Raw genomic sequence first — 26,332 nt, forward strand, 5'->3', positions numbered from 1 at the left:
GTTACCATTATTCCCGTGGTGCACTCGGGAATTTCAAACAGACTTGAGCGCGAGAAGGTGAGGAAGGTTTGTGCGGGTGCGGGAGGCTAACGGCCCGTTGTTTACCGGGGGGTGGGGGTGTTAACGGATCGTTGTTGACTGGGGGGTGGGGGGCGATGTTAACGGACCGTTGTTTACGGGGGTGGGGGTGTTAACGGCCCGTTGTTGACTGGGGAGGAGGGGAGGTTAACGGCCCGTTGTTTACCCGGGGGCGGTGTTAACGGCTCGTTGTTTACCCGGGCGGGCGGGGTGTTAACGGCCCGTTGTTTACCAGGGCGGGGGCGTGTTAACGGCCCGTTGTTTACCGGGGGAGAGGTTAACGACCAGTTGTTTAGTTGGGGGTGGGTGGGGGTTAAGAGCGCATTGTTTACTGAGGGGCTAGAGGGTGTTGTTCAGGGATGACTTCGCTCAGCACCGATCCTCACTGTCTGCGGCTTTTCCCGGTTTGCTGGAGCCACATTTTGTGAATTGAATCGAGCTGGCAGTGAGCAGAGCTCAGGTGGACCAGGAATAAGGTCCAGTGACACATTGCCCCAGCTTGGATCTGGTTCAGTTCCTCCTCCCGAGCTCGATCCTGAACAAACATTAATCTAATTCTGGGTTAGGGGTGGAAATGGAGCCAGACCAGCCAAGAAATCAAACTCAACCAGAGGGGAAATCTAACAACAAAATCAAACACCACTGAAAGTTCCAGTCCTCCTGATGGGATTTAACCTGACCTGTAAATAGCAGCTGCAACATAAGATAAATGACCAAATTGCATTAGTTTTTATTTTCTAGCCACCCACTAGCTTTTAGTGAGTTCTCTACATGAGCTTCTGAATCTGTCCTTGCACAGATCTTGGCTTCCCTCTGTTTAGAAAATACTCTGATAGACCTTTCTTGGGTCCCAAGTTGATGACCTCACTTCCTCACGTTGAACTTCATGAATCTACCACAATTTTACCCGCTTACTAAATTTATCAATGTTCCTTTGGAACTTTTTGCTCCCAGTTAAGTCTGGTACTTAATAGCGTAAGTATCGTTTTAACAATGTGATAATTGTTGATGACTGCTAATCAACCTCAATGGCTCAGAATATGAACATTAAGAGTCTCCTAAATAAAAGAATCTCGTTCTTTCAGCTGGTGAATTGTTGGAGGCTGTTAATAACATCATAATAGGAGCAGGAACAGCCCATTTGGCCCCTTGAGCCTGCTCCACCATTCAATAAGATCATTGCTGATCTGATTATGGACTCAACACTTTCCTGCCTATCCCCGGACCACTTGACTCCTTTGTAGATCAAAAATCTGTCTAACTCAGCCTTGAATATGATGATCCAGCTCTCTGTGGTAGAGAATTCCAAACAATAATGGATCTGAGAGAAGAAATTCCTCCTTATTTTGCAATCGTTTAAGCTCATTGGTCCCATCAAGATCCCAGATGCCATGTTGCTGTCACTGTCCCATTTTCAGATCACGCATGGCGAAAAGAATCTGAGCTGGAGGGTGCAGGAACAAATCTATTTAGCAACACGCCAAGCTCAGTAGATTCTGGGCTGTTATTAGAAACTTTACACATCGAACAACAGCTTTCTAAACTGTTATTAACCTTTTTTCTTTGCAGCATTTGAAAGGCATACTTTTTTGGTGAAGTTTCTATTTTGAAATAGAAAATATGGATGAAGCTTGCCTTTTCAAATCTCCTTGCCAGCCGGAAAGTAAAAAGAAACAATTAGGTATGAACTGATTGAACTACCAGAAGTGTTGATTGTTAGACAAATTTTATTACAGTGGTTCTGAAGACATTCTCAGTAGACAAAAATGGGCAGTATCATATAAATTGGACCTCCTACCTTGAAATTGTCAGCCGTGGCTCAGCACTCTTGCCTTGGCATATGAAGATAGTTGGTTCAAGTTTTATTTCAGCATTTGAGCACAAAATTCTAGGCCAACACTAGGTGCTGAACCAATGCCCCAATACACCTCTTAGATGTACGTGAAAGATCCCATTACTGTATTTTGAAGATGAGCAAGGGTGTCAATCCTGCAGCCCTGACCAATATTTATCCCTTAGTATCACAAAAGCGTTCTGATCATTTTCACATTGCTGTTTGCGGGAGCTGCTATGTGAAAATAGTGACCACACATGAGAACAGCCACTGGGCAGTAAAACGACCTGACATTGTGAAAGATGCTACATAAATGCAACTTTTTTGCTTAAGAGTAATTTTTGAGTTCTTAGTAAAATTGTGACCATAAAAATGAGCAACTTTTAGTTTTTACACTAATGTGGCTTAAATCTACTCTTTTGTTAAAACAGTTGCCTTAGTAAGTAGAGAAATATTTAAGATTGCTGTTTTCAGTACAGTTAAAGCACTTTTGTATGTAAATAGAAATTGACTAACATTAGTTCCAGAATCTACATTCCACTGCCCACAGATCGTTGCCACTTCGTTTGTTGCAATCAAGTATTTTGTAAGCATGCAAAGGGAACTTGCAATTAAATCTCTGTCCTTTAAGTGTTGAGCTAATCACTATTAATTTGAAATTTGAGTATAAGGTCTTAGATATACACAAATTAAATGCTCTATTTTATAATCTAAATTTTAACTATTGGCAGGTTCTTGGAATGAGAATCATACTACTTTGGTCCTTCCTGCTTCTCCCTTCATGAAGAAGCTAGGCTATGGTACTGGAGTTAATGTTTACCTCATGAAAAGGTTAGTAATTGGAACATGTTGGGAAATCTCTTAATTGAACAATTCCTTATGATTTCAGCTTAAGCTTGTCCAAATGCAAGTTTATTACTCAGGCACCAATAGTATAATATTGCGGTTATAGAATAGATTCATACAGTTTGGTTTCTTGTAGACCTAAGGAGATCAAACTTGGTTTTTGAAGATGTTGGACTTCTGACCTTAGAGGGGTTGTTCCTTGATATTTTTCTACCCTTTCTTTGAGTTATGTCACATGATATCTTCTCACCTTACCTCAAGGCTGGTCAAATTGGCTGTCTTGATGGTTTAACTGTTAAACAGTTAATATTACAAATGGAACGGAATGACCTAGAGAATCTCAAATAGTTAAGTGATACTGCTTGAGTGCATCCATTGTTCTGTCCATTACCTGATATTTACACCTGACATTGACTGCTAGTTGCTATTTCTACTGTTCTGACTGATCCCTGATGTTAATACAAATTCAAAATCTGATAATCACATCGAAATGCGATTAACTTTAGGACTGGAGCAAATTCTAACATGAAAAACAATTGAGTGGAGTATGTGTTATTAAAAAAAGCCTTAAGGGATAAATTTTCGTACAATTCTTTGCACTTGGGTTTCAAACCTTTTTTCTATGTAAATGGTACATCTTGTGAAAACAATCTTCTCTCAATAACCACGTTCAGTTTATTTTGGTGTAAGTCATCCTAAATCTACTGTCTCCTGATGGACCCAGTCAACCATAGGTAAACCTCCTGTAAAATAAAGCTGGGGTTTTCAAATTTCTTCTGATGGCTAATGTCACATGAACCTTGCTAGTTTTGCACTCGTCTGTAGTTCCATAATTGGCCAAGCTACCTACATCCACATTGGTCATGCCTCTCAGCATGCTACTTATTTGCCCAATTTTTTTGCTTTTCAACGAAATTAAACTCTTCATTATTTTCATAAGTGAGTCGTAGGTTCGTCAGTGTCTATGATGGCAGAATATCAAAATCTGTTTACTAAACTCTATATCTTGTAATTCGGTTTCTGGGTTTAACACCACTAGATAGAGAACTTTTGGACCTGCTATTCATTTCAGTAATCCTAAGCTATCATATTTTGCTGTGCCACGGGGAGGAGCAATGCATGACTAGCTGGAATTTGCAAGCACCACAGCTATTTGTGTAGCAACTAAGCTCATGGAGTCCACAGTGCACTACAAGATCCTGTCAGTAGAGTATGGGGTACCAGGGCTAGTAGATGAAGGATCATCAGAGCACTGGAGAACCAATATTTCACCTAAAATATCTCACTGAATGTACTTGTAAGATTCTGTTTATGAAAGTCCCTTTGAAAGGCAATTGAAAACACTGAATATTATGCAAATAAAAAAATCAGTAATATGCATTTTTTTTCGATGATTCAAACAATGGCAGCATCTGTTTGATACTGTTCAATCTGAATCTATCACTTAGTGCTAGTGGCCTGTTTTCAAACTTTTGGGTCTTGACCCTGAATAACACATTTGACATTACTGTTACAGGTAAAATTGTCATGTCAGACAAAACACTATCAATGGGTATATAGGGTTTAAAAATAAAAATACCATGTTGCCTTGCAGTATAACTCCCAAAATAAACATTACAAAATAGTGCTGATATTAATACCTGTTGATATTTTTGATGGATAATCAGTATTATGCTCAATCCTCCTATTCCAACCTTGCCAAGGGGTTACCAATCAAAATCAAATAGAGCCCATCCACTTGCCTAGATCTCTGAGTTATCAGTCTCTTATGTTATTTACCTGGCCACATGATTGCTGTCCTCTGTAAATTTTATACTTTTCCATTTTGTTTATGAATAGCTCAAACAGGGAATCCTGACCCTTGCAAAATGTCATTAGTCATTGTACTCTCTCATGGAGCATTGTTTGTTGATCACAATCTACTTTATAAGATCAAGTCATTTTTTGAGACATTTTGTCAATTTTCCATTAATTCCATGAGTCTTGATAGCTTCACATCAAACATCATTGTCACGGTGAAATTGACAAACACCTCAAAGACCCAGATACAGTTTTCAATTGTTTATTCTAGTAAATGCAGGGAAAGCCTGCTTTAGCCAATCCAATCTAAGTTGGTACTCTGTCCTCTGAGTTGTTAGACTGCCTTTTTTACATTTAGTCCCTGTCCTTTCGTGACTGATGATGTATTTTTTTCCCCTTTAAGAACTGAATTTATTTTGTAAGCTTTACAGCAATTGAAACATGAAAAGAAAGCAGTAATGGTGTTTTGAGGTTTGGTCACAGCCTCACAATTTATCACAATAGGTCAAGTCAACTCTCATTTCCTGTGTAGCTGAGAATTCAAGTGACTGACGCCTAGTTATCTGTGATCACTGGATTCACACCTGCTATGGGCTAGTCTCGGCTAGTTTTTGCTGTGTCCTTTGCCTAAGTTAATTATATGTCAAATATCCCAGCAGCCTTTGCTTTACAGGCTCCTTCCTGATACCTTTACATTGCTAAAACTTTTGTTCTCATGCTATGCCACTGCTATCCTAGGTTACCTTTGCTAATAAACGATTACCACTCATATACTCTCATCATTATTCTGTCTGAAAATCTTGTACATTCAATACTCTGATTTTTTTTTTTAATTCATTTACGGAATGTGGACTTTGTTGGCTAAGCCTGCATTTATTGCCCATCCTTAACTGCCCTTGAGGTACACCTGCAATGCGGTTAGTGGGGGAGCTCCAGAATTTTGACTTGGCGACAGTGAAGGAATGGCATTATATTTCCAAGTTAGGATGGTGAGTGGCTTGGAGGGGAACTCCCAAGTGGTGGTGTTCCCATTTATCTGCTGCCCTTGTCCTTCTAGATGGTAGTGGTCATCGGTTTGGAAGGTGCTGCCAAAGGAACCTTGGTGACTTTCTGCAGTGCATCTTGTAGATGGTACACATTGCTGCCACTGATTGTGGTGTCAAGCTGCTTGAGTGATGTGGGAGCTGCACTCATCTAGGCAAGTGGAAAGTACTCCCATCACACTCCTGACTTGTGCCTTGTAGATGGCAGACAGGCTTTGGGGAGTCAGGAGTTATTCGCTGCAAGATTCTTAGCCTCTGACCTGCTCTTGTAGCCACAGTATTTATATGTGTGGTCCAGTTCAGTTCCTGGTCAATGGTAACCGCCCCCCCACCCCCCCGGATGTTGATAGTGGGGGATTCAGCGATGGTAATGCCATTGAACATCAAGGGGCAACAGTTAGATTCTATATTTGTAGATGCCTGGCACTTGTCAGCCCAAACCTGTATATTGTCTAGGTCTTGCTGCATTTAGGTATGGACTGCTTCAGTACCTGAGGAATCGTGAATGGTGCTGAACATTGTTCAATTGTCAGCAAACATCCCCACTTCTGACCTTATGAAGGAAGGAAGGTCATTAATGAAGCAGCTGAAGCTGGTTGGGCCTGGGACACAATCCTGAGGAACTCCTGCAGTGATATCCTGGATTGACATGAGGTGATTGACCTCCAACAATCACAACCATATTCCTTTGTGCTAGGTGTGACTTCAACCAGTGGAGAATTTTTCCCCTGATTCCCATTGACTCCAGACTCTAGTTTTGCTAGGGGTCCTTGATGCCGCATTCGGCTAAATGCTGCCTTGATGTTAAGGTCGCTCTCACCTCAGCTCTGGAGTTGAGTTCTTTTGTCCATGTTTGAACCAAGGCTGTAATGAGGTCAGAAGCTGAGTGACCCTGGCAGAACCCAAGCTGAGCCTCAGCGAATAGGATATTGCCAAGCTAGTGCTGCTTGATAGCACTGTTAATGACCCCTTCCATCACTTTACTGATGATCAAGAGTGGACTGATGGGTGGTAATTGGCTGGGTTGGATTTGTCCTGTTTTTTGTGTACAGGACATACCTGGGCAATTTTTCACATTGCCAGCTAGATGCCAGTGTTGTAGCTGTACTGGAACAGTTTGGCTAGGGGCAGAGCAAGTTCTGGAGCACAAGTCTTCAATAATAATGCTGGAATAATGTCAGGGTGCATAGCCTTTGCAGTGTCCAGTGACTTCAGCTGTTTTGTGATATCACATGCCGTGAATCAAATTGGCTGAAGACTGGCATATGTGATGCTGGGGACCTTCGGAGGAGGCCAAGAGAGATCATCCTCTCAGCACTTCTGGCTGAAGATTGTTGCCAATGCTTCAGCCTTATCTTTTTGCACTGATTTGCTGGGCTCCTCCATCACCAAGGATGGGGATGTTTTTGAAGCCTCTTTCTCCTCCGGTGAGTTGTTTAATTGTCCCACCACCATTCACAATTGGATGTGGCAGGACTGCAGAGCTTAAATCTGATCCGCTAGTTGTGGAATCACTTAGCTTTGTTTATCACTTGCTGCTTATGCTGTTTGGCATGCAAGTAGCACCGTGTTGTAGCTTCACCAGGTTGATACTTTGTTTTTAGGTATACCTGGTGCTGCTCTTGACATCCCCTTTGGCACTCTTCCTTGAACCAGGGTTGATCACCTGGCTTGGTGGTAATGGTAGAATGGGGGATATGCTGGGCCATGAGATTACGTATTGTGGTTGAGTACAGTTCTGCTGCTGCTGATGGCCCACGACACCTCATGAATGCCCAGCCTTGAGTTGCTAGATCTATTCGAAATCTATCCCATTTAGCACAGTGGTATTGCTACACAACACAATGGAAGGTACCCTCAATATGAAGATGGGACTTCATCTCCATGAGGCTAGTGAGGTGGTCACTCCTACCGATACTGTCATGGTCAGATGTTTCTGGAGCAGGCAGGTCGGTGAAGATGAGGTCAGGTATGTTTTTCCTTCTTGTTGCTTCCCTCACCACCTGCCGCAGACCCAGTCTACCAGCTATGTCCTTTAGGACACAGCCAGCTCGGTCAGTAGTGGTGCTACCAAGCCACTTTTGGTGATGGGCATTGAAGCCCCCCACCCAGAGTAAATTCTGTGCCCTTTCCTCCCTCAGTGCTTCCTGCAAGAGGATGTTCAACATGGAGGATTATGGATCCACCAGCTGGCGGGGGAGGGGGGGGTGGTTTTGTGGCAATCAGCAGGAGGTTTCCTTGCCCACGTTTGACCTGATGTAATGAGACTTCATGGGGTCAGGAGTTGATGTTGAGGACTCCCAGGGCAGCTCCCTCCCAACTGTATACCATTGCCGCCATCTCTGCTTGGTCTGTCCTGCTGTTGGAATAGGCCTTACCCAGGGACATATGATTCTGAGCATGGCTGTCAGGCTGTTGCTTGACTAGCATGTGGGATAGCTCTCCCAATTTTGGCACAAGCCCCCAGATGTTAGTAAGGAGGACTTGCAGTGTTGACAGGGCTGGGTTTGCCGCTGTCATTTTCAGTGCCTAGGTTGATATTTTAATGGTTTGATACAACTCAGTTGCATGCTAGGCAATTTCAGAGGGCATTTAAGAGTCAACCACATTACTGCTGATCTGGAGTCAAGTGTAGGCCAGACCAGACCCGGACAGACCCTAAAGGACATTAGTGAACCAAATGGGTTTTTGTGGTTTCATGGTCATCATTAGACTTTTAACTCCAGATTTTTATTGAATTCAGATTCCACCATCTGCTGTGGTAGGATTCAAACCCAGGTCCTCAGAGCATACCATGGGTCACTGGATTACCAGTCCAGTGACAATACAACTATCTTATCGCCTCCCATTTTAACTGTTGTCTGTCATTTCCAAAAATGGTTAAGTGCATTGGTAGTTTCTGTAAGATGTCCTTTGGAATTTTTCCCACCACTGATATTAAGCTAAGACCTGTGAATATTTACAGTATTCATAATGTTATGAAAAAACAAGGTTTGTTCCTGCAGTACCTCCGATACCCCCAGTATTGTGGCTGTATTGGGTAAGGAATTGAATGTAAAATGGTATTGCGGTCATACTGTTTACAAAAAATATTTTGTGTTTAGATCCCCTACAGGTAAATCAAATTCTCCATGGGCTGTGAAAAAGATTAATGCCAAGTGTAATTTGAGGCAGCAAAGTGTTTATCTGAAGCGACTTCAGGAAGAAGCCAAACGTCTGAAAGATATTGAGCATCCAAATATTGTTGGTAGGTATATTTATATACTTAATTGTAGAAAAATCTGGGAAAGGACCATATGAACTTGAGTAAATAGTTTGCTCCAAAAATGAACCTTTATTCACCAGAGTATTGGTACCGTAAAAGATTTCTTGCAGATATAGGAAATGGAATTGTATAGTTCTAATTAGGAATGCACAAGGTACCTGTGTTTGTCCCAATCTGTCAGCAAAGCACAAAGAACCTCAAAATATTAAGATGTTGTATTCCATGTATATTAAACAGCATGAACATTCCTAAATCTGAAATGGCTATCACCTACAATTTTTAAAACAAAAACAGAATTACCTGGAAAAACTCAGCAGGTCTGGCAGCATCGGCGGAGAAGAACAAAGTTGACGTTTCGAGTCATCATGACCCTTCAAAAGAACTAAGTAAAAATAGGAGAGGGGTGAAATATAAGCTGGTTTAAGGTGGGGGGCTGGGGGGAGTGAAGTCGGGGGGGGGTGGAGGTGGTTGTAGGGACAAGCAAGCAGTGATAGGAGCAGATAATCAAAAGATGTCACAGACAAAAGAACAAAGAGGTGTTAAAGGTGGTGATATTATCTAAAAGAATGTGCTAATTAAGAATGGATGCCAGGACACGCAAGGTACAGCTCTAGTGGGGTGGGGTGAAATAAGACTAAAAGGGCATAAAAGGTATAGATTTAAAAATAATGGAAAAAGGTGGGAAAAGAAAAATCTATATAAATTCTTGGAAAAAACAAAAGGGAGGGGGAAGAAACGGAAAGGGGGTGGGGATGGATGAGGGAGTTCAAGATCTAAAGTTGTTGAATTCAACATTCAGTCCAGAAGGCTACAAAGTGCCTAGTCGGAAGATGAGGTGCTGTTCCAATGCAGCAAGCCAAGGACGGACATGTGGGCAAGAGAGCAGGGTAGAGTGTTAAAATGGCAAGCGACAGGGAGGTTTGGGTCATTCTTGCGGACAGACCAAAGGTGTTCTGCAAAGTGATCGCCCAGTCTGCGTTTGGTCTCTCCAATGTAGAGGATTGCATTGGGAGCAACAAATGCAGTAGACTAAGTTGGGGGAAATGCAAGTGAAATGCTGCTTCACTTGAAAGGAGTGTTTGGGCCCTTGGACGGTGAGGAGAGCGGAAGTGAAGGGGCAGGTGTTGCATCTTTTGCATATGCATGGGGAGGTGCCGTGGGTGGGGGTTGAGGAGTAGGGGGTGATGGAGGAGTGGACCAGGGTGTCCTGGAGGCAACGATCCCTATGGAATGCCGCTGGGGAGGTGAAGGGAAGATGTTTGGTGGTGGCATCATGCTGGAGTTGGCAGAAATGGCAGAGGATGATCCTTTGAATGTGGAGGCTGGTGGGGTGATAAGTGAGGACAAGGGGGACCCTATCATGTTTCTGGGAGGGAGGAGAAGGCGTGAGGGCGGATGCGCGGGAGATGGGCCGGACACGGTTGAGGGCCCTGTCAACGACCGTGGGTGGAAAACCTCGGTTAAGGAAGAAGGATGACATGTCAGGGGAACTGTTTTTGAAGGTGGCATCATCAGAACAGATGCGACGGAGGCGAAGGAACTGAGAGAATCGGATGGAGTCCTTACAGGAAGCGGGGTGTGAGGAGTTGTAGTCGAGGTAGCTGTGGGAGTCGCTAGGCTTGTAATGGATATTGGTGGACAGTCTATCACCAGAGATTGAGACAGAGAGGTCAAGGAAGGGAAGGGAAGTGGCAGAGATGGACCATGTGAAAATGATGGAGGGGTGGAGATCGGAAGCAAAATTAATAAATTTTTCCAAGTCCCGACGAGAGCTCGAAGCAGCACCGAAGTAATCATCGATGTACCGGAGGAAAGTTGTGGGAGGGGGCAGGAGTAGGACTGGAACAAGGAATATTGCACATACCCCATAAAGAGACAGCCATAGCTGGGGCCCATGCGGGTACTCATAGCCACACCTTTTATTTGGAGGAAGTGAGAGGACTTAAAGGAGAAATTGTTCAGTGTGAGAACAAGTTCAGCCAGACGGAGGAGAGTAGTAGTAGATGGGGATTGTTCGGGCTTCTGTTCAAGAAAGAAGCTGAGAGCCCTCAGACCATTCTGGTGGGGGTGGTGGAAGTGTAGAGGGATTGGACGTCCATGGTGAAGAGGAGGAGGTTGGGGCCAGGGAACTGGAAATTGTTGATGTGACATAAGGTGTCAGAGGAATCATGGATGTAGGTGGGAAGGGACTGGACAAGGAGGGAGACAGTAGTCAAGATAACGAGAAATGAGTTCCATGGGGCAGGAACAGGCTGACACGATCGGTCTGCCGGGACAGTCCTGTTTGTGGATTTTGGGTAGGAGGTAGATGAGGTCAGTGACAGTCCTGGAAACAATGACTTGATGTTCAGTGGTGGGTTCATGGTCCAGGGAGAGGTAGGAGGAAGTGTCTGCGAGTTGACGCTCATTCTCTGCGAGGTAGAGGTCAGTGCGCCAGACAACAACAGCACCACCCTTGTCAGTGGGTTTGATGACAATGTTAGAGTTGGACCTGAGAGAACAGAGTGCAGTAAGTTCAGAGAGAGACAGGTTAGAATGGGTGAGAGGAGCAGAGAAATTGAGACGACTAATGTCACGCCGACAGTTCTCAATGAAAAGATCAAGAATTCAGAGGGAAGGGTCCAGGTGGAGGGAGAATATTGGAGGTGTGTAAAAGGATCCGTTGAACAGGGAGAGGACTCCTGCCCAAAGAAGTGAGCACGGAGAAAAAGGAGGCAGAAGAAGAGTTCAGCATCGTGCTGAGCCCGAAATTCATTGAGATGAGGGCATAAGGGTATGAAACTAAGTCCCTTGTTGAGCACTGAGCGTTCAGCGTCGGAGAGGGGAAGGTCAGGGGGTATAGTGAATACACGGCCGGGGCTGGGATTGGAAGATGGGGTGGGGACGGAGGATCAGGCAGGAGTGGAGGGTCCTAGATGGGTGTTGGTGTCGATGAGTTGTTGGAGCTTGCCTTCCTTAGCACTTGAGAGAAAGAGAAAAAGTTTCTTGTTGAGGTGTCGGATGAGATGAAGAATAAAATGAAACTGGGGGCACGCGCAGCTTTGAAAAAGGGTGCGGCGGTGCTGCTGGAGGGAGAGGTCAAGTGTGTTCATATGGCGGCGCATGGCACTGAGTTTGGATCTCAGAATGCGACGGGAACAGCAGTCCGAGAAACGTTTTATGTCCCGGAGATACCTGTAATCCTGGGTGGGTTCGAAACATGAGGGATGGAATTTCAGTTGAAATCCACATGGGATAAGTTGGAGATGGAGGCAGTCACTGAGAAAGGAAATATGGCTGTGAAAGTGGGTATTAGTAAACACCTTGTCAAACACCAGGAGAGAAATGGAAAGCAATGAAGGTGAACAAGGCAAAAGAGAGATACGGAAATCCTGTCGGAGAGAAGAGCAATACTTCTTCAAGGTAGGCATTTCTTGAAGAGAAGTGGCAGTCAATTAAGCACAGAGATAAAAACTAAAAACTGCGGATGCTGGAAATCCAAAACAAAAACAGAATTATCTGGAAAAACTCAGCAGGTTTCGCAGCATTGGCGGAGAAGAACAAAGTTAACGTTTCGAGTCCTCATGACCCTTCAACAGAACTAAGTAAAAATAGGAGAGGGGTGAAATATAAGCTGGTTTTAAGTGGGGGGGAGAGAAGTGAGGGGGTCGGTGGTTGTAGGGACAAGCAAGCGGTGATAGGACCACCTACAATTTTAAGTTTTGCTGGCAATTTTCATCTGGAAGAAGTGTTTCTACATCTATGTTGTTTGAATTACTATCAAAAATTATATATAATGTACAAATTTGGTAAATGGTATTGTGAATACAAAGTATGCTGACAATTTCTTTTGGATGAGACATTAACTGGGGATCTAGTCTGCTGAGTCAGATGGATTTACAGATTTCATATTACTACTTGAGAAAGAGTAGAGAATTCTCCTACTGGTCTGGCCAAAATTCTTCTTTGACCGTTACTACCACAGGCAGCTTATAGGTTCATAGAATGATTGCAGCACAGAAGGAAACCATTCGATCTATCTTGTCATGCTAACTCTGCAAGAGCAATTCACCTAGTCCCACACCTCAGCTTTTTTCCCTGTACTCAGAGGGCACAGATTTAAGGTGATTGGTAAAAGAAGCAATGATGACATGAGGAAAAGCTTTTTTATGCATCACATGATTAGGCTCTGGAATGTACTGCTGAGAGGGTGATGGTTGGAGACAGATTCACTCATGGCTTTCAAAAGAGAATTGGATCATTATCTGAAGAGGAAAGATTTGCAGGGCTACAGGTTAATGAGCAGAGGAGTAGCTCTAGATGCATTACTCTTGTAGAGAGTCATCACAGACATGATGAGCTGAACAACCTCCTTCTGTGCTATAACCATTTTACAATTCTAGCCCTGCAATTGTTTTCTCTTCAGATAAGTATCCAGTTTTCTTTACAAAGTCATGATTGAATCGGCTTCCACCATATTCTCATAACTAGCACATAATCTGTTTGTGGGATTTTGTTGGCCACTGCATTTGGCTATACGTGACAGTAACTGTGCTTGAAAAGTAATTCAATGTGTGCGGTACCTTTTCGATATTCTAAGCTGCTAAATAAGTTCAGACATTACTTTTAATGTGGTATCCTTTCTGTTGCCTTTTGAATGGACATTTCCATGTTTCATTTTTAAACATCTCCATCTTACCTTTTGTTATAGAAAAATAACTATCACACCTAATGAACTGCAGATGTAAACTTTGTAGTTTCACTTTTTTAAAGTAAGGATTGCTATAAACTTTATGTCCATAAGAGACACTAGCAATTCTAACAACATTCTTCTCTATTTTTTCCCTGGAAATTTGTCCACAGGATACAGAGCTTTTGCCAAATCAAATGATGGGACCCCATGTCTGGCTATGGAGTTTGGAGGAGAGAAGTCTCTGAATGACCTGATAGAAGAAAGGAATGAAAATGGCAAAGGACCTTTTCCTGCTTCTACCATACTTAAAGTAGCTTTGCATGTGGCTAATGGATTGAAGGTAGTTTTTTTTATATTCATTCATGGGATATGGGCATTGCTGTCAAATGCCAGCATTTATTGCCCATCCCCAATTCCCCTGGAGAGGGTGGTGGTGCATTGCCTTCTTGAACTGCTGCAATCATGTGATATAAGTAGAACCATAGTGCTGTTAGGGAGGAAGTTCCAGGATTTTGGCACAGTGAAGGAACAGTGATACCCTTTCAAGTCAGGGTGACGTGTGACTTGGAGGGAAACTTACAGATCATGGGATTCCCATGTGCCAGCTGCCCTTGTTGTTTAGATGGTAGAATTCACAAGTTTGGAAGATGGTGTTGAAGTAGCCTTAGTGAGTTGCTGCAGCACATCTTGTAGAGGGTGTATACTGCAATTACAGAAAGCCTATGATAGAGGGAGTGAATGTGTAAGGTGGTGGCCAGCATGGTCAATCAAACAGGTTGCTTTGTCTTGGGTCATGTTGAGCTTTTTGAATGTTGGAGCTGCACCCATTTAGACAAGTGAGGGAAGTATTTCATCATATTCTTGACTTGTGCCATATAGATGTTAGACAAAGCTTTGGGGATTTAGATGAGAGACTTGGCACAGAATTCCCAGCCTCTGACCTGCACCTGTAGCCACAGTATTTATAGGGATAGGCCTGTTAAGTTTTGTGTCAGTGGTGACCCCCAGGATGTTGATGGTGGGGGATTCAGTGATGATAATGTTATCAAATGTCAAGGAGAGATGGTTAAGTTTTTTTTCATTGGAAGTAGTCATTGCCTAACACTAGTGTGGTGTGAATATTATTTGCCAATTATTAGTTTATGCCTGAATGTTGTCCAGGTCTTTGCTGCATGTGGGTTGTTATCTGAGGAGTTGGGAATGGAATTGAATATATAATCAACGGACACCCTCACTTTAACCTTATGATGGGGGAAAGGCCAAGAAGATGGTTGGGTCCAGGACACTGTCCTGAGGAACTCCTGCATCAATGTCCAGGGACTGAGGTGATTGACCTCCAACTGCGATAAACCTCTTCCTTTGTGTTAGGGATGACTCCAGTCAATGAAGAGTTTTCCCCCAATTCTTTAATTTTATGACCAGTTTTACTGGGGCTTATTGTTGCCACGCTTTGTCAAGTGCTGTCTTGATGTTAGAGACAGTCACTCTTACTCCACCTCTATTTAGGTAATCGATTACTTATTTGTGATTTAAATCTCATCATGGCAAGTTAGAATCATAGAATGATATTGTGCCAGTTCTGTGCCTCATTTTAGGAAGTATGTCAAGGACTTACAAAGGGTGTAGAGATTTACTAGAATGGTATGAAGGATGAAAGAATTCACTTTTTTGGGGTTGTTCTCCTTCGAGCAGAAACATTTAAGCAGAGGTGTTCAAAATCATGAATTTCTTTGAATCAATGAGGATAAACAGTTTCTGGTGGCAGAGGATTGGTAACCAGAAGAGATTCAAGATGCAGCACAGAAAGAGATGACAGGGTAGACACTGAGGTTGTTTCCCTGGCTAAGGAGCCCAAAACACGGGAGGGGGCACAATCTCAGAATAAAGGGCTGAACATTTAGGACTAAGATAAGGAGAAATTCCTTCACACAAAGGGTTATGAATCTTTGGAATTCTCTACCTTAGAGAGCTGTGGATGTTCCATTGATGAATACATTTAGGATTGATGTTGTGTATTGCGCAAAGACTTAACACATGCTCAACTGCAGCCATTATTGAACGAACTTTATTCCTCAACGGATAGTGCAATATAACAAAATGCTCAGAACTTGCAATATGCTACAGATGTGAGAGAACGCATAAAGCCAAAGATCCCATATGGTTTTTTGGCAGCCTCATTAACTTGGCCTGCTGCCTTCAATTTGTGTACGTGAACTCCCAGATTTCTCTGTTCCTGCCTGCTTTAAAATTGTATTATTTTGTTTATATTGCATCTCCTCAGGCTTCCTACCAAATTGAATCACGTCACGTTTCTCTGCATTAAATTTCATCTGCAAAGTGTTTGCCTATGTCACCAGTTTCTCAATGTCCTCCTAAAGCCTATTCCTATCCTCCTCACCGTTTATGGCTTTTCCGAGTTTTGTGTCATTTGCAAACTTAGAAATTATGCCTCGTATACTCAAGTCCAGTTCGTTAATATATATCAAAAAGATCATTGGTCCCAATACCACCTCTGAGGGATACTACTGTGCATTTCCCTCCAGTCTGAAAAACAATAGTCACTGCTGCTACTCTGCTTTCAGCATCTTAGTCAATTTTGCATCCGTGCAGCCACTGCCCCTATAATTCCATGGGCTTCAATTTTGCTATTCCATGGTACTTTATTCAAATTATTTTTGAAAGCCCATATGTACAACATTAACCGCATGAAGGCACAATAATCTCTGTTTATATAGAGCCTTAATATAGAAAAACATTGCTCAATGTTTCACAGGTGTAATCAGAAAAACGTGGATAGGTAAAAGAGGAGACATTAGGAGTAATGATTGGTCAGATGTGGATTTTAAGGAGCAAAATGAACTCAGGAGAGTTTAAGGACTGACCACCAATAGTTGAATGACGGGAATGAGGGATGCACAAGAGGTCAAAGTTCAGGGAGTGCAGAGTTTTAGGAGGGGTGTAATTATGTAATTGAATTCTATGAGTTTACTAATGTCTAAGTGATCGCCAGAAACAAATATCTACAAAACAGCAAGATTATTGTAAAAATCCAGCTGCTGTTACTCTTTTTCAGGAAAGAGAACCTGCCATCTGTAGCTGGTCTGGCCTACTTGCATTCTAGCTCACAATGCACATTTAACTTTTAATGTGGTCTGAAACAACCACGTATATATAAAAACAAATGTTCAAGAAGCTTCTTGTGGCAGTTATGAATGGGCGATAAATTTGGTCTAGCCAGTGTTATCCATATCTCAAGGACAAATTTATATTCAAAAAATAATTTAATGTCAGTTACTATCTTGCTTTCCTAACATAACTAAGTACCTTTTTTTGGTGGGGTGGGGCAGGGGTGGTGGTGTGTGGAACAATCATTGAGCAAAAGTATGCAATACTAATGTATGCTTTAATGAGCAAGCTGAATAAACAGGCTCATAGCCCATATAATACTATATCCTCAATGAAATCAATGGGTAAAAAGTTGTTAATAGTAGCGATAAGAACTTGTGGATCGTGATGGATAAAAGTAATAATACTAGATTTTATAAAATTTAGTTTTGTACCAGATCATTGCCTTGTTTTCTAATACTGTATTAAAATTTGTTCATGTGTAAGTTTAATCCCAGTATTGTTTTAAGGCAGTGATTTCTAACCATTTTGGTTTCCTAACTGATTTCTGTGTTGTGACCCCAAGTAATGCCTTGGTTTTTGCAAATGCAGCTTGGGACTGCTGCTGAAACGTCCAGGAGCAGTCCCAAGTTAATTAACCCTTCTGCAGATTTTTCCTGTACACTCGCATCTCTTTCCCTTGCTGATACACTTTGCGTCCCAACTGATGCACTAGTATGCTTTGCTAATGTTGTCAAACCACTTGGATGCCATTGATCAATTGTTCTACATTTTTAATTAATAGAAATAGACTTAAGTTTTTAACTTTAAAAAATAATACGCTTTTGCTTAATTCTGGAAGATTGCTTCTGCTTTGTCGTACAACCACTGTGCATTAAACTCAAGTGGTCAGGTACCTATGCTGACCTGAACCATTTGGTGAGGTAAATGAGGTTAACGTGCAAAAAATTTTTCTTTTCCTATTAATCTGTCCAATCTTCTTTCTTTAGAAAGCCAAGCAGATTGGGAAGTTGCCATATTAAGACTTCATTTTCAAAAGAATAAACAATAGTATTTCTGTTTAAGTGGGATGCAAGTGAAATTGGAGCAGTTAGAATGGAATGTCCTCAATCTGGGCCTGTTTTTATTGTCCCAGGAACAGTTCGTTTAAATGCTGGATTTGTTCACTGACAGTCAATTGCATTTTTGCAGAATTCTGACTCTTGAGAATTTAAATAATTATTTACTTGTGAAACTTTCAGTATCTGCACAATGAAAAAAGAATCTTGCATGGAGACATCAAATCTTGCAATATTGTCATTAAAGAAGATTTTCAGACCATTAAGATTTGTGATGTGGGCGTTTCACTCAAATTAGATGAGAACATGCAAGGTATGTGAACAGTTTATTTGTTCTTATGGTTATTCAGGTGTTGTAGGCTGTTGATAAATGTGAGATTGAGTAGAGGTCAACTTGAAAATGTGTTGTGCTCCCTCGCAAAATTGATACATTTCAAAAATAGGTGGCAAATCTTCTTTTAAAGTAATTCAGTTACATCTTTTTCTTTTCTGATGTTTTTTAACCTTGTGTTCTCAATATAATTGCACGTTTTAAGAAACCATTGTATGTATGTACATTCACACATATTTAATTAAACCATTTTGACTGCATGGTGCTTGCAGGAGCAGTGCATTGATGCATCTAAATTATACTAAATTGTTGCTTTTATTCAACTCTGAAATTATTTTGTGTTTCCTTGGCATTTACCATTAAAGACCAAGGCATGGTCTGAGTGGTTTGGATTTGAGGAATCGAGGAAAACTCTCATTGGTTGATGTCATATACCTAGCACAAGGAAAATGGTTATGGTTGTTGGAGGTAAATCATCTCAGTCCCAGGACATTAGTACAGGAGTTCCTAGGTCCAACCATCTTCAGTTGCTTCATCAATTACTTTTCCTCCAGGATACGGTCAGAAGTGGGACTGTTCACTGACTAGTGCGCAATGTTCAGAACCATTTGCGACTCCTCAGACACTGAAGTCGTCCATGTCCATATGCAGCAAGACCTGGACAACGTTCACACTTAGGCTGACAAGTGACAAGTAACACTCGCACCACACAAGTGCCATGCAATGACCATTTCCAACAAAATAGAATCTAACCAGCTCCCCATGACATTCAGTGGCCTTACCATCTCTGAATTCTCCACTATCAACATCCTGGGGGTACCATTGACCATAAACTGAACTAGACCAGCCATATAAATACTGTGGCTACAACAGCAGGTCAGAGGCATGGAATTCTGCAGAGAGTAACTCACCTGACTCCCCAAAGCTTGTTGACCATCTACAAGGTACAAGTCAGGAGTGTGATGGAATACTCTCCATTTGCTTGGATGAGTGCAGCTCCAACAACGCTCAGAAGCTTGACACCATCCAGGACAAAGCAACGTGCTTGATTGGCACCCCATCCACCATCTTAAACATTCACTCCCTCTACCAATGCACAGTGGCAGCAGTGTGTACTGTCTACAAGATGCACAGCAGTAACTCACAGAGGCTCCATCACACTCCAAGCCACTCACCATCCTGGCTTGGAACTATATTGTCGTTTGTTCACTGTTACTGGATCAAAATCCTGGAACTTCCTTCTTAACAGCACTGTGAGTGTACCTACAACATATGGGTTATAGCAGTTCAAGGCAGCGGCTCCCCACCACATAAAGCAATTGGGGATGGACAATAAATACTGGCTGACGTCCACATCCTGTGAATACATTTTTAAAAATTTCTAGCATTTAAAATAAATTTTAAAAATTAATATAAATTGGAAAGAAAAATCAGATATATTGTGTGTTTCATATTTAACATTGATTGCATTTGAATCCTGTCTGACTCTTTGGAAAAGTGAGAAAACTGCCATGTATGCAACCTTTTAAAATTTATTTTACTTTAGTCTAAGAATAAAACCCTAGGGGCCAATATAAAATTAACATCTTTTGTGAGTGTTAGTTATCAGCAGGGTTCCTGAATCGGGATTTGTTTTGAACATAATTTTGCTCCGTAGTGACCACTGGTTTCAAAACACTTTGACTTAGTAGAAAGGAATGTTTGGACATCTGCTATTGTTTTAATTCTGTGGGGTGTTTATTTTCTTAACTGGCTTAAAGACAAATGCATATCCAGTTTACAGTTCCCCTATAAGTGGCTGTGTGCTAAAATGTTGCATTTATTCCTGTGTTACCATGAGAACATGCTAAAAGAAGAAAAAGAGCACTTGGCCTGTCAAAGCTCATTTTGGTGGGGAGCGACTATAGTCCACTACCCGCCAATTAGATCATTCAACTGTCTCTTAAATTTCTGTCAAGAGCTTTCTGTACTTTACCCAGGAGTCTGTTCTACATATTGATCATATGAATTATTGTGCCTGTGATGTTTCCATTTCAGTGTCAACAAACTTAATGAGTTTGAGTTGATTTTGGTTTCCAGGTCATAGGTGTAAACTTGAATCCATTTGGACTAGCATTCTTCCTCAATTTGACATTTGCTTCTAATGTGTACTATTTCCTTTTTAAAAATCAGTTTCATATCTTTTTCCATGTTCTACCTTGCATTTCTATGACTTTACATGTAATTAGGATTTTTCTATGTGAAATTATGTCAAAGGATCTATGGAAGATTGCTCAGTTGGTGTATCTATAGTCCATTTTTGATCTGTGGACTCCTTTCTTTTTGGAATCTGTCTCGATGTATTTTAAGTAGTTGCATTGCACAGCTGTTAGGCATTTCATTGCAGGACTTTGGATAAATGTAAAACATTAGCCATTTCTCTTTCAATGCTGGCTGACCTGTGCCTTTCCAGTGTTTCATTTGTTTCAGATGCTATCCCATTTGTGTTAGCTTTGGTCTTTTAGGTACAGAGATTGGGATCTCGGGCACTATCTATTTAAATGCTAATTGTTTTGAGGTAGACATTTTTATGTAATAAAAGTATTACTGTTCTGAGTGTATTTTTACAATTTCTTTATAGTAAGTGATCCCAAAGCAACATACATTGGGACTGAGCCATGGAAACCAAAGGAGGCTCTGGAAGAAAATGGTCTAATTACAGACAAGTCAGACATCTTTGCCTATGGCCTCACATTATGGGAAATGATGACCCTTTCTATGCCTCATGTAAATATTTCTGAAGGTAAGCCATACAATTGTGCATTGCAGGTTTGTCGGGCTTTTCATATAATTATGCAGTGATTTGGCTGTTTCAGCAAATGGATCTTAGGAAATTGTACATGCAGAGTCTAAGGTTTCCCATTTATTAAAGTGAATGAATGAATAGAAACTGAGTGTGTACATTCTTTCCTTCATTCCTTGCTGAGGCATAACAGAATCATCAAATCAATGCCACCTCGCCTCAGTTTGTATTGCTGTTGCATCTGATTGGGAATTTGTAAGTTTTTAAATCTGCTCAAGCCAAACATGTAAACTTTCTGATACTCTAGTACAATGCTGAGAGAATGATACATTACCTCAAGGCTTTGTCTATCTAAGGTGTATATTAATGGTACAATTCAAAGACAAACCAGAATATCAAGAGTCCTGGTGAATACTCTACCTTCAACCAACCAACATCAACAATAATTTTTGAGAATGTTGGAGAATAATTAAACAATAGGAGGAGGAGGCAGTTACATGAATATTCTCATCGTCAATGATGGTGGAGCCGAACAAGTTGATGCAAAAGACAAAAATGTTGTATTGAACAGATGATCTATCTCCTTGCCTCCTCTTCAGATTCCCAGCATCACAGACACCAGTCTTCAGTCAATTCAATTCATTCCAACATGGTATTATGAAATGGCTGAACACAGCAAGGACTGTGGGCCCTGGCAACATCCCAGCTGTAGTACTGAAGAACCTGTGCTCCAGAACTAGCCACGCCCTTAGCCAAGCTGTTTCAGCACATCTACAACACAGGCAGTGCCCAACAATGTGAAAAATTGCCTAGGGTATGTCCTGCCCAGTAAAAGCAGGACAAATCTAATCCAGCCAATATCAACCCCATTAGTCTACTCAATCATCAGCCAGGTGCGAGAAGGTGTTGTTGACACCATTCAGCAACGTTTATTCAGCAACAATCTGCTCACGGGTGTCCAGTTTGGGTTCTGCCAGGGCCACTCAACTCCGGACCTCATTCAAATGTGGACAAAAGACCTGATTTCTTGAGGCGAGAGTGACTAGCTGTGACATCAGGGTAGCATTTGACTGAGTGTAACATTATTGATATATACCCTTGTTACTTGAGAATCATTTTAGAAAAATCACCTTTAATGCCCTTTCAAAATTAATTATTCAGAATTTTGTTGATATAGACATGAAATATTTTACATTTTAAATACATGGTGCTTATACTAAAGGTTTGATCACAAAAGGAAGGGCATTTGACTTATCTGTGACTGGTAACTGTATGCTGAATCTATTTGCAGAACTCAGATGCAGAAGGATCTGGGTGTCCTCGTGCATGAATCACAAAAGGCTAGTATGCAGATATAGCAAGTAATTAGGAAAGCTAATAGAATTATCATTTCTTGTGTGGGGCATTGAATACAAAAGTAGGGAGGTTATACTTCAGTTATACAGAGAACTAATGGGACCACATTTGGTGTACTGTGTACAGTATTTGTCACCTTATTTAAGGAAGGATGTAAATGCATTGGAAGCAGTTTACAGAAGGTTTACCAGAATAATACCTGGAATGGGCAGGTTGTCTTATGAGGAAAGGTTGAATAGGCTAGGCTTGTACCTGCTGGAGTTTAGAAGAGTAAGAGGCAACTTGATTGACAGGGTGGATGTGGAGAGGATGTTTCCTCTTGTGGGAGAATCTAGAACTAGGAGTCACTGTTTAAAAATGAGATTTAAAACGGAGACGAGGCAAAATCTTTTCACTGAGGGTCGTGAGCCTTTGGAACTCTCTTCCTGAAAAGGCGTGGAAACAGAGTCTTTGAATATTTTTAAGGCAGAGGCGGATAGATTCTTTGTAAGCAAAGGGGTGATAGGTTAATGGGAGTAGGCAGGATGTAGATTTCAGGCTACCATCAGATCAGCCATGATATTAAATGGTGGAGCAGGCTCGAGGCCTACTGCTCCTTGTTCATATGTTCGTACGCTACAATCCATTTTCCCTAGTCATTCCTTTGTACTTACTCAGCAATAACTGCTCACTGACACTCAGTTTGGGTTCCACCAGGGCCACTCAGCTCCTGGCCTCATTGCAGCCTTGATCCAAATATGGGCAAAAAAGCTGAGCTCAAAAAGTGAAGTGAGAGAGACTGCTCTTGACATCAAGGCAGCATTTGACCAAGACTGTCATCAGGAGCCCCGGCAAAACTGGAGTCAATGGGAATCAGGGTGAAAACTCTCTACTAGTTGGAGTCATACCTAGCACAAAAGAAGGAGGTTGTTGTTGCTGGATGTCGCTCATCTCCGTCTTGGAGCATCACCGCAGGAGTACCTCCGGGTAGTGTCCTAGGCCCAACCATCTTCAGCTGCTTCATAAATGACCTTCCCTCCATCATAAGGTCAGAAGTAGGGATGTTCATTAGTGATTGTACAATATTCAGGACCATTAGTGACTCCTGAGATACTGAAGCAGTCTGTGTCCATGTGCAGCAAGACCTGGACAACATTCAGGCTTGGGGTGATAAGTGGTAAGTAATATTCACAGTGCACAAGTGCCAGGCAAAGACCATCTCCAAGAAGAGAGAATCTAACCACCTCCCCTTCACATTCAGTGGCATTACCATTGTTGAATCCCCACTATCAACATCTTGGGGTGTTACTATTGTCCAGAAACTGAACTGGATCGACCATACTGTGGCTACAAGAGCAGTTCAAGAAGGTGGCTCACCACCTTCTCAAGGGAAATTGGGAATGGGCAATAAATGCTGGCTTAGCCAGCAACACCCACACTCTGTGAAAGAATAATTAAAATAAAAAAGTGCCACCGCCAGGGAAGAGTGAGCCACCTTGCTGGGGGTAGGAGCTCGGGTTCGGGGGCTCAGATCCCACTGGGTCAGGCAGTGGCACCCCTTCCATCATCAGGCGTTTGGGTAGTACCGGTTTCCCAGAGGATGCTGTTGAGGCCCCTCGGTATACAATCAGTCATTGAACTGACAAGAACTTACATGGTTACAGTTAGTCTCACTTTTAAAGGCCTTTGAAAAAGTTACGCCTTGTAAAATGAGGTGGAACTGGGTTAACAGCACACTGTTATAATTACTGCTAAACACTTTCACTGGCCCTGAAAGAATAATTTGATATTTGTCGAATTGTCAAATTTCTCTTATTAAAAATAATTCTAGATTTTTTATGTATATTTTGAGTTTTATGATATTTTATCTTCTACATTAATCCCATGTACATAATCCAGCAAATTTGTTAGTGTGGACTTCATCCTGTACTACATGTTCGAACTGCATTGAATGCTGAAGTCACTTTGATGATTTTATACATATGCATTGATCCACAGTCTTGGTGATGATAGGTAAACAAAGGGAAAACTAATGTTTCTATTCACTTGAAGTATATAATTATTCCACCCTTTGAAGTGGCCTCAGAGCATTTGCATTTCACTACAGATCATAAAAAGTGCTATAATTACATGATTACTTGTTACAAAAGATTTTCAGAACTTTTTGATTTCAGCCACACTCTTGAGAATTGTAGAATCAGACAACAGCTTCTGGATTTCACATTTAACTGTAGATGTGCGAACTCGAGTTACTATCAGTTTCAGAGAAGTAATGACAGTGAACTGACAGTTTCACCTTCATTGCTACTGCAAAATCTGAGCCGTTGCTTTTTTACTAAAAGAATTTTCAACTAAGCAACATAATAGCAAAGTGGAATATTAGTGTTAAAAATAAATTCAAAATGAAGCAACTAAAAAAAACTAATGCATGAAAACAAATTCTTCTAATCTCCACCTTTCTGTAAATAATACTGACCTGAAATATATATATCCTTGTTACCAATTCAACAACTGCTGAAAGTAACGTTTCATTTACTTTTATCAAAATATTGAACACTTTATATCCTCTCTCGACCTTTTCTATTCCAGCAACTACAGTGCTTTTTCAAATGTCATCTTAATTATATCTTTATATTCTAGTTTTCACTGTAGCACGGCATGGCTCCTATATCCTTTTCTATAATTGATATAAAATCCTTCTCTATAAAACCCAGAATCTCATGCCTCTTTTAAGGATATTTTAACGATTTGTGTATGTTTCTGCACACCACTGAGAACTTACACTTCAGTCCATTTCCATTTTTATTATTTTTCCCCAAAATGCACTACTTCACATTTATCTGTATTGAACTGCATTCATGCCCACTCTCTTAACTTGTGTCTTTATTCATTGTTCCTCTGTTTAGTAAATCTCATTATGCTGGAAAATTTTGATATTGGTTTCACTGCCCTTGTCAAAGTCGCTTTTGTATATAGAGGATAAGAAAAATTCAAGGCCAAACCAATGTGCAGATCTCTGGCCCCATTATCCATCTGAAAAGTGTCCGTTTATTCCTGGTTTCTATCTTTAATATTGGTTTTGTTTCCATGACTGCACAATGTATTTTAAAAGTTCAGATCAATTCGTTACACCTTAGCCTCTGCAGTTGAATTAAGTTGGTTTGCAATCCTTGCCATGCTTTGAGGAGGTTATTTGTTTTCTATTCTGGGAAGTGGTTTGTGTGTTCAGGAGGGAAGGTTTCTGTTGAGTTTTTACAAGAGATCTCAAACTATGCTATTGATGCATTTTAGATAAAGTTAAATATTCATTACATTTGGTGTGTTGTCTCATGGATGTTTTGCATATGTGTGTATGTATACTTCTGGGATGGGGAGTAGATCACAAAACATACTTTTGGTCATTAAGGGAGAGCACGATGGTAAGAAATAGAAACACTAATATATATCCCACAAAAGATGCAGATGGTTTTAATGTACCAACTGATGGCTGTTAATGTATAATAGATGGAAATGGACACATGTTTCTAGGAATATTCATTTGGTATTACTTGTGGAGTGAGTATATCTGGAAATTACTAGAATGTTATCAAAATGTCTACTGCACCTCTGCGTGCTTGCTTTTTCTATTGTGAAGCTATGTAGTACAGAGTACCTTTGTCAGATTAAGCCCATTACAGTCTATAGTAATTCTGAAAACACCAAAACTGCATGTTACAGTTGTTGCAAATCAGGGCAAGATAAAACTGTTCTTAGTCTCAGCGCCTGTAGAAATATACACGGATAATTGAGGTCCTATATATAAATAAAATTTCATTTTTGTTTTTCTGCTGTAGATTCTTTTGATAGTTTGGATGATGAAGACAGTTTTGATGAGGATGCTTATTATGCAGCTTTGGGAACAAGACCTGCACTCAACATGGAAGAACTAGATGATTCCTACAGGCAGGCTATTGAGCTGTTCCTCGTTTGTACAAATGAAGATCTTAAAAAACGCCCCTCTGCTGCACAGATAGTGGAGGAATTGGAGAAAACAACCACTGAAATGAAGAAATGAAGTTTACTGTAAAATGTTTTGTTCAACCTCTCTTGGTGTTCCTTTTGACTTTAATTTTTATGTTCATTATTTGTACTGCATTAATCAGCTATTAAATTCTTAATGTTA

The 26,332-nt window shown here is 41.2% G+C and overlaps 1 protein-coding gene across 1 annotated transcript; it reads left to right on the forward strand.

Moving 5' to 3' along the window:
* Positions 1 to 26,332, forward strand: pbk (PDZ binding kinase). Its single transcript, XM_041188259.1, has 8 exons — positions 1 to 57; positions 1,648 to 1,759; positions 2,644 to 2,743; positions 8,706 to 8,848; positions 13,709 to 13,878; positions 17,906 to 18,035; positions 20,674 to 20,835; positions 26,004 to 26,332. The coding sequence occupies exons 2-8, from the start codon at positions 1,699 to 1,701 to the stop codon at positions 26,222 to 26,224; spliced, it is 987 nt and encodes a 328-aa protein (XP_041044193.1). The 5' UTR covers positions 1 to 57; positions 1,648 to 1,698; the 3' UTR covers positions 26,225 to 26,332.

This window comes from Carcharodon carcharias, chromosome 5, assembly GCF_017639515.1.
Source record: "Carcharodon carcharias isolate sCarCar2 chromosome 5, sCarCar2.pri, whole genome shotgun sequence".
Classification (NCBI taxonomy): domain Eukaryota; kingdom Metazoa; phylum Chordata; class Chondrichthyes; order Lamniformes; family Lamnidae; genus Carcharodon; species Carcharodon carcharias.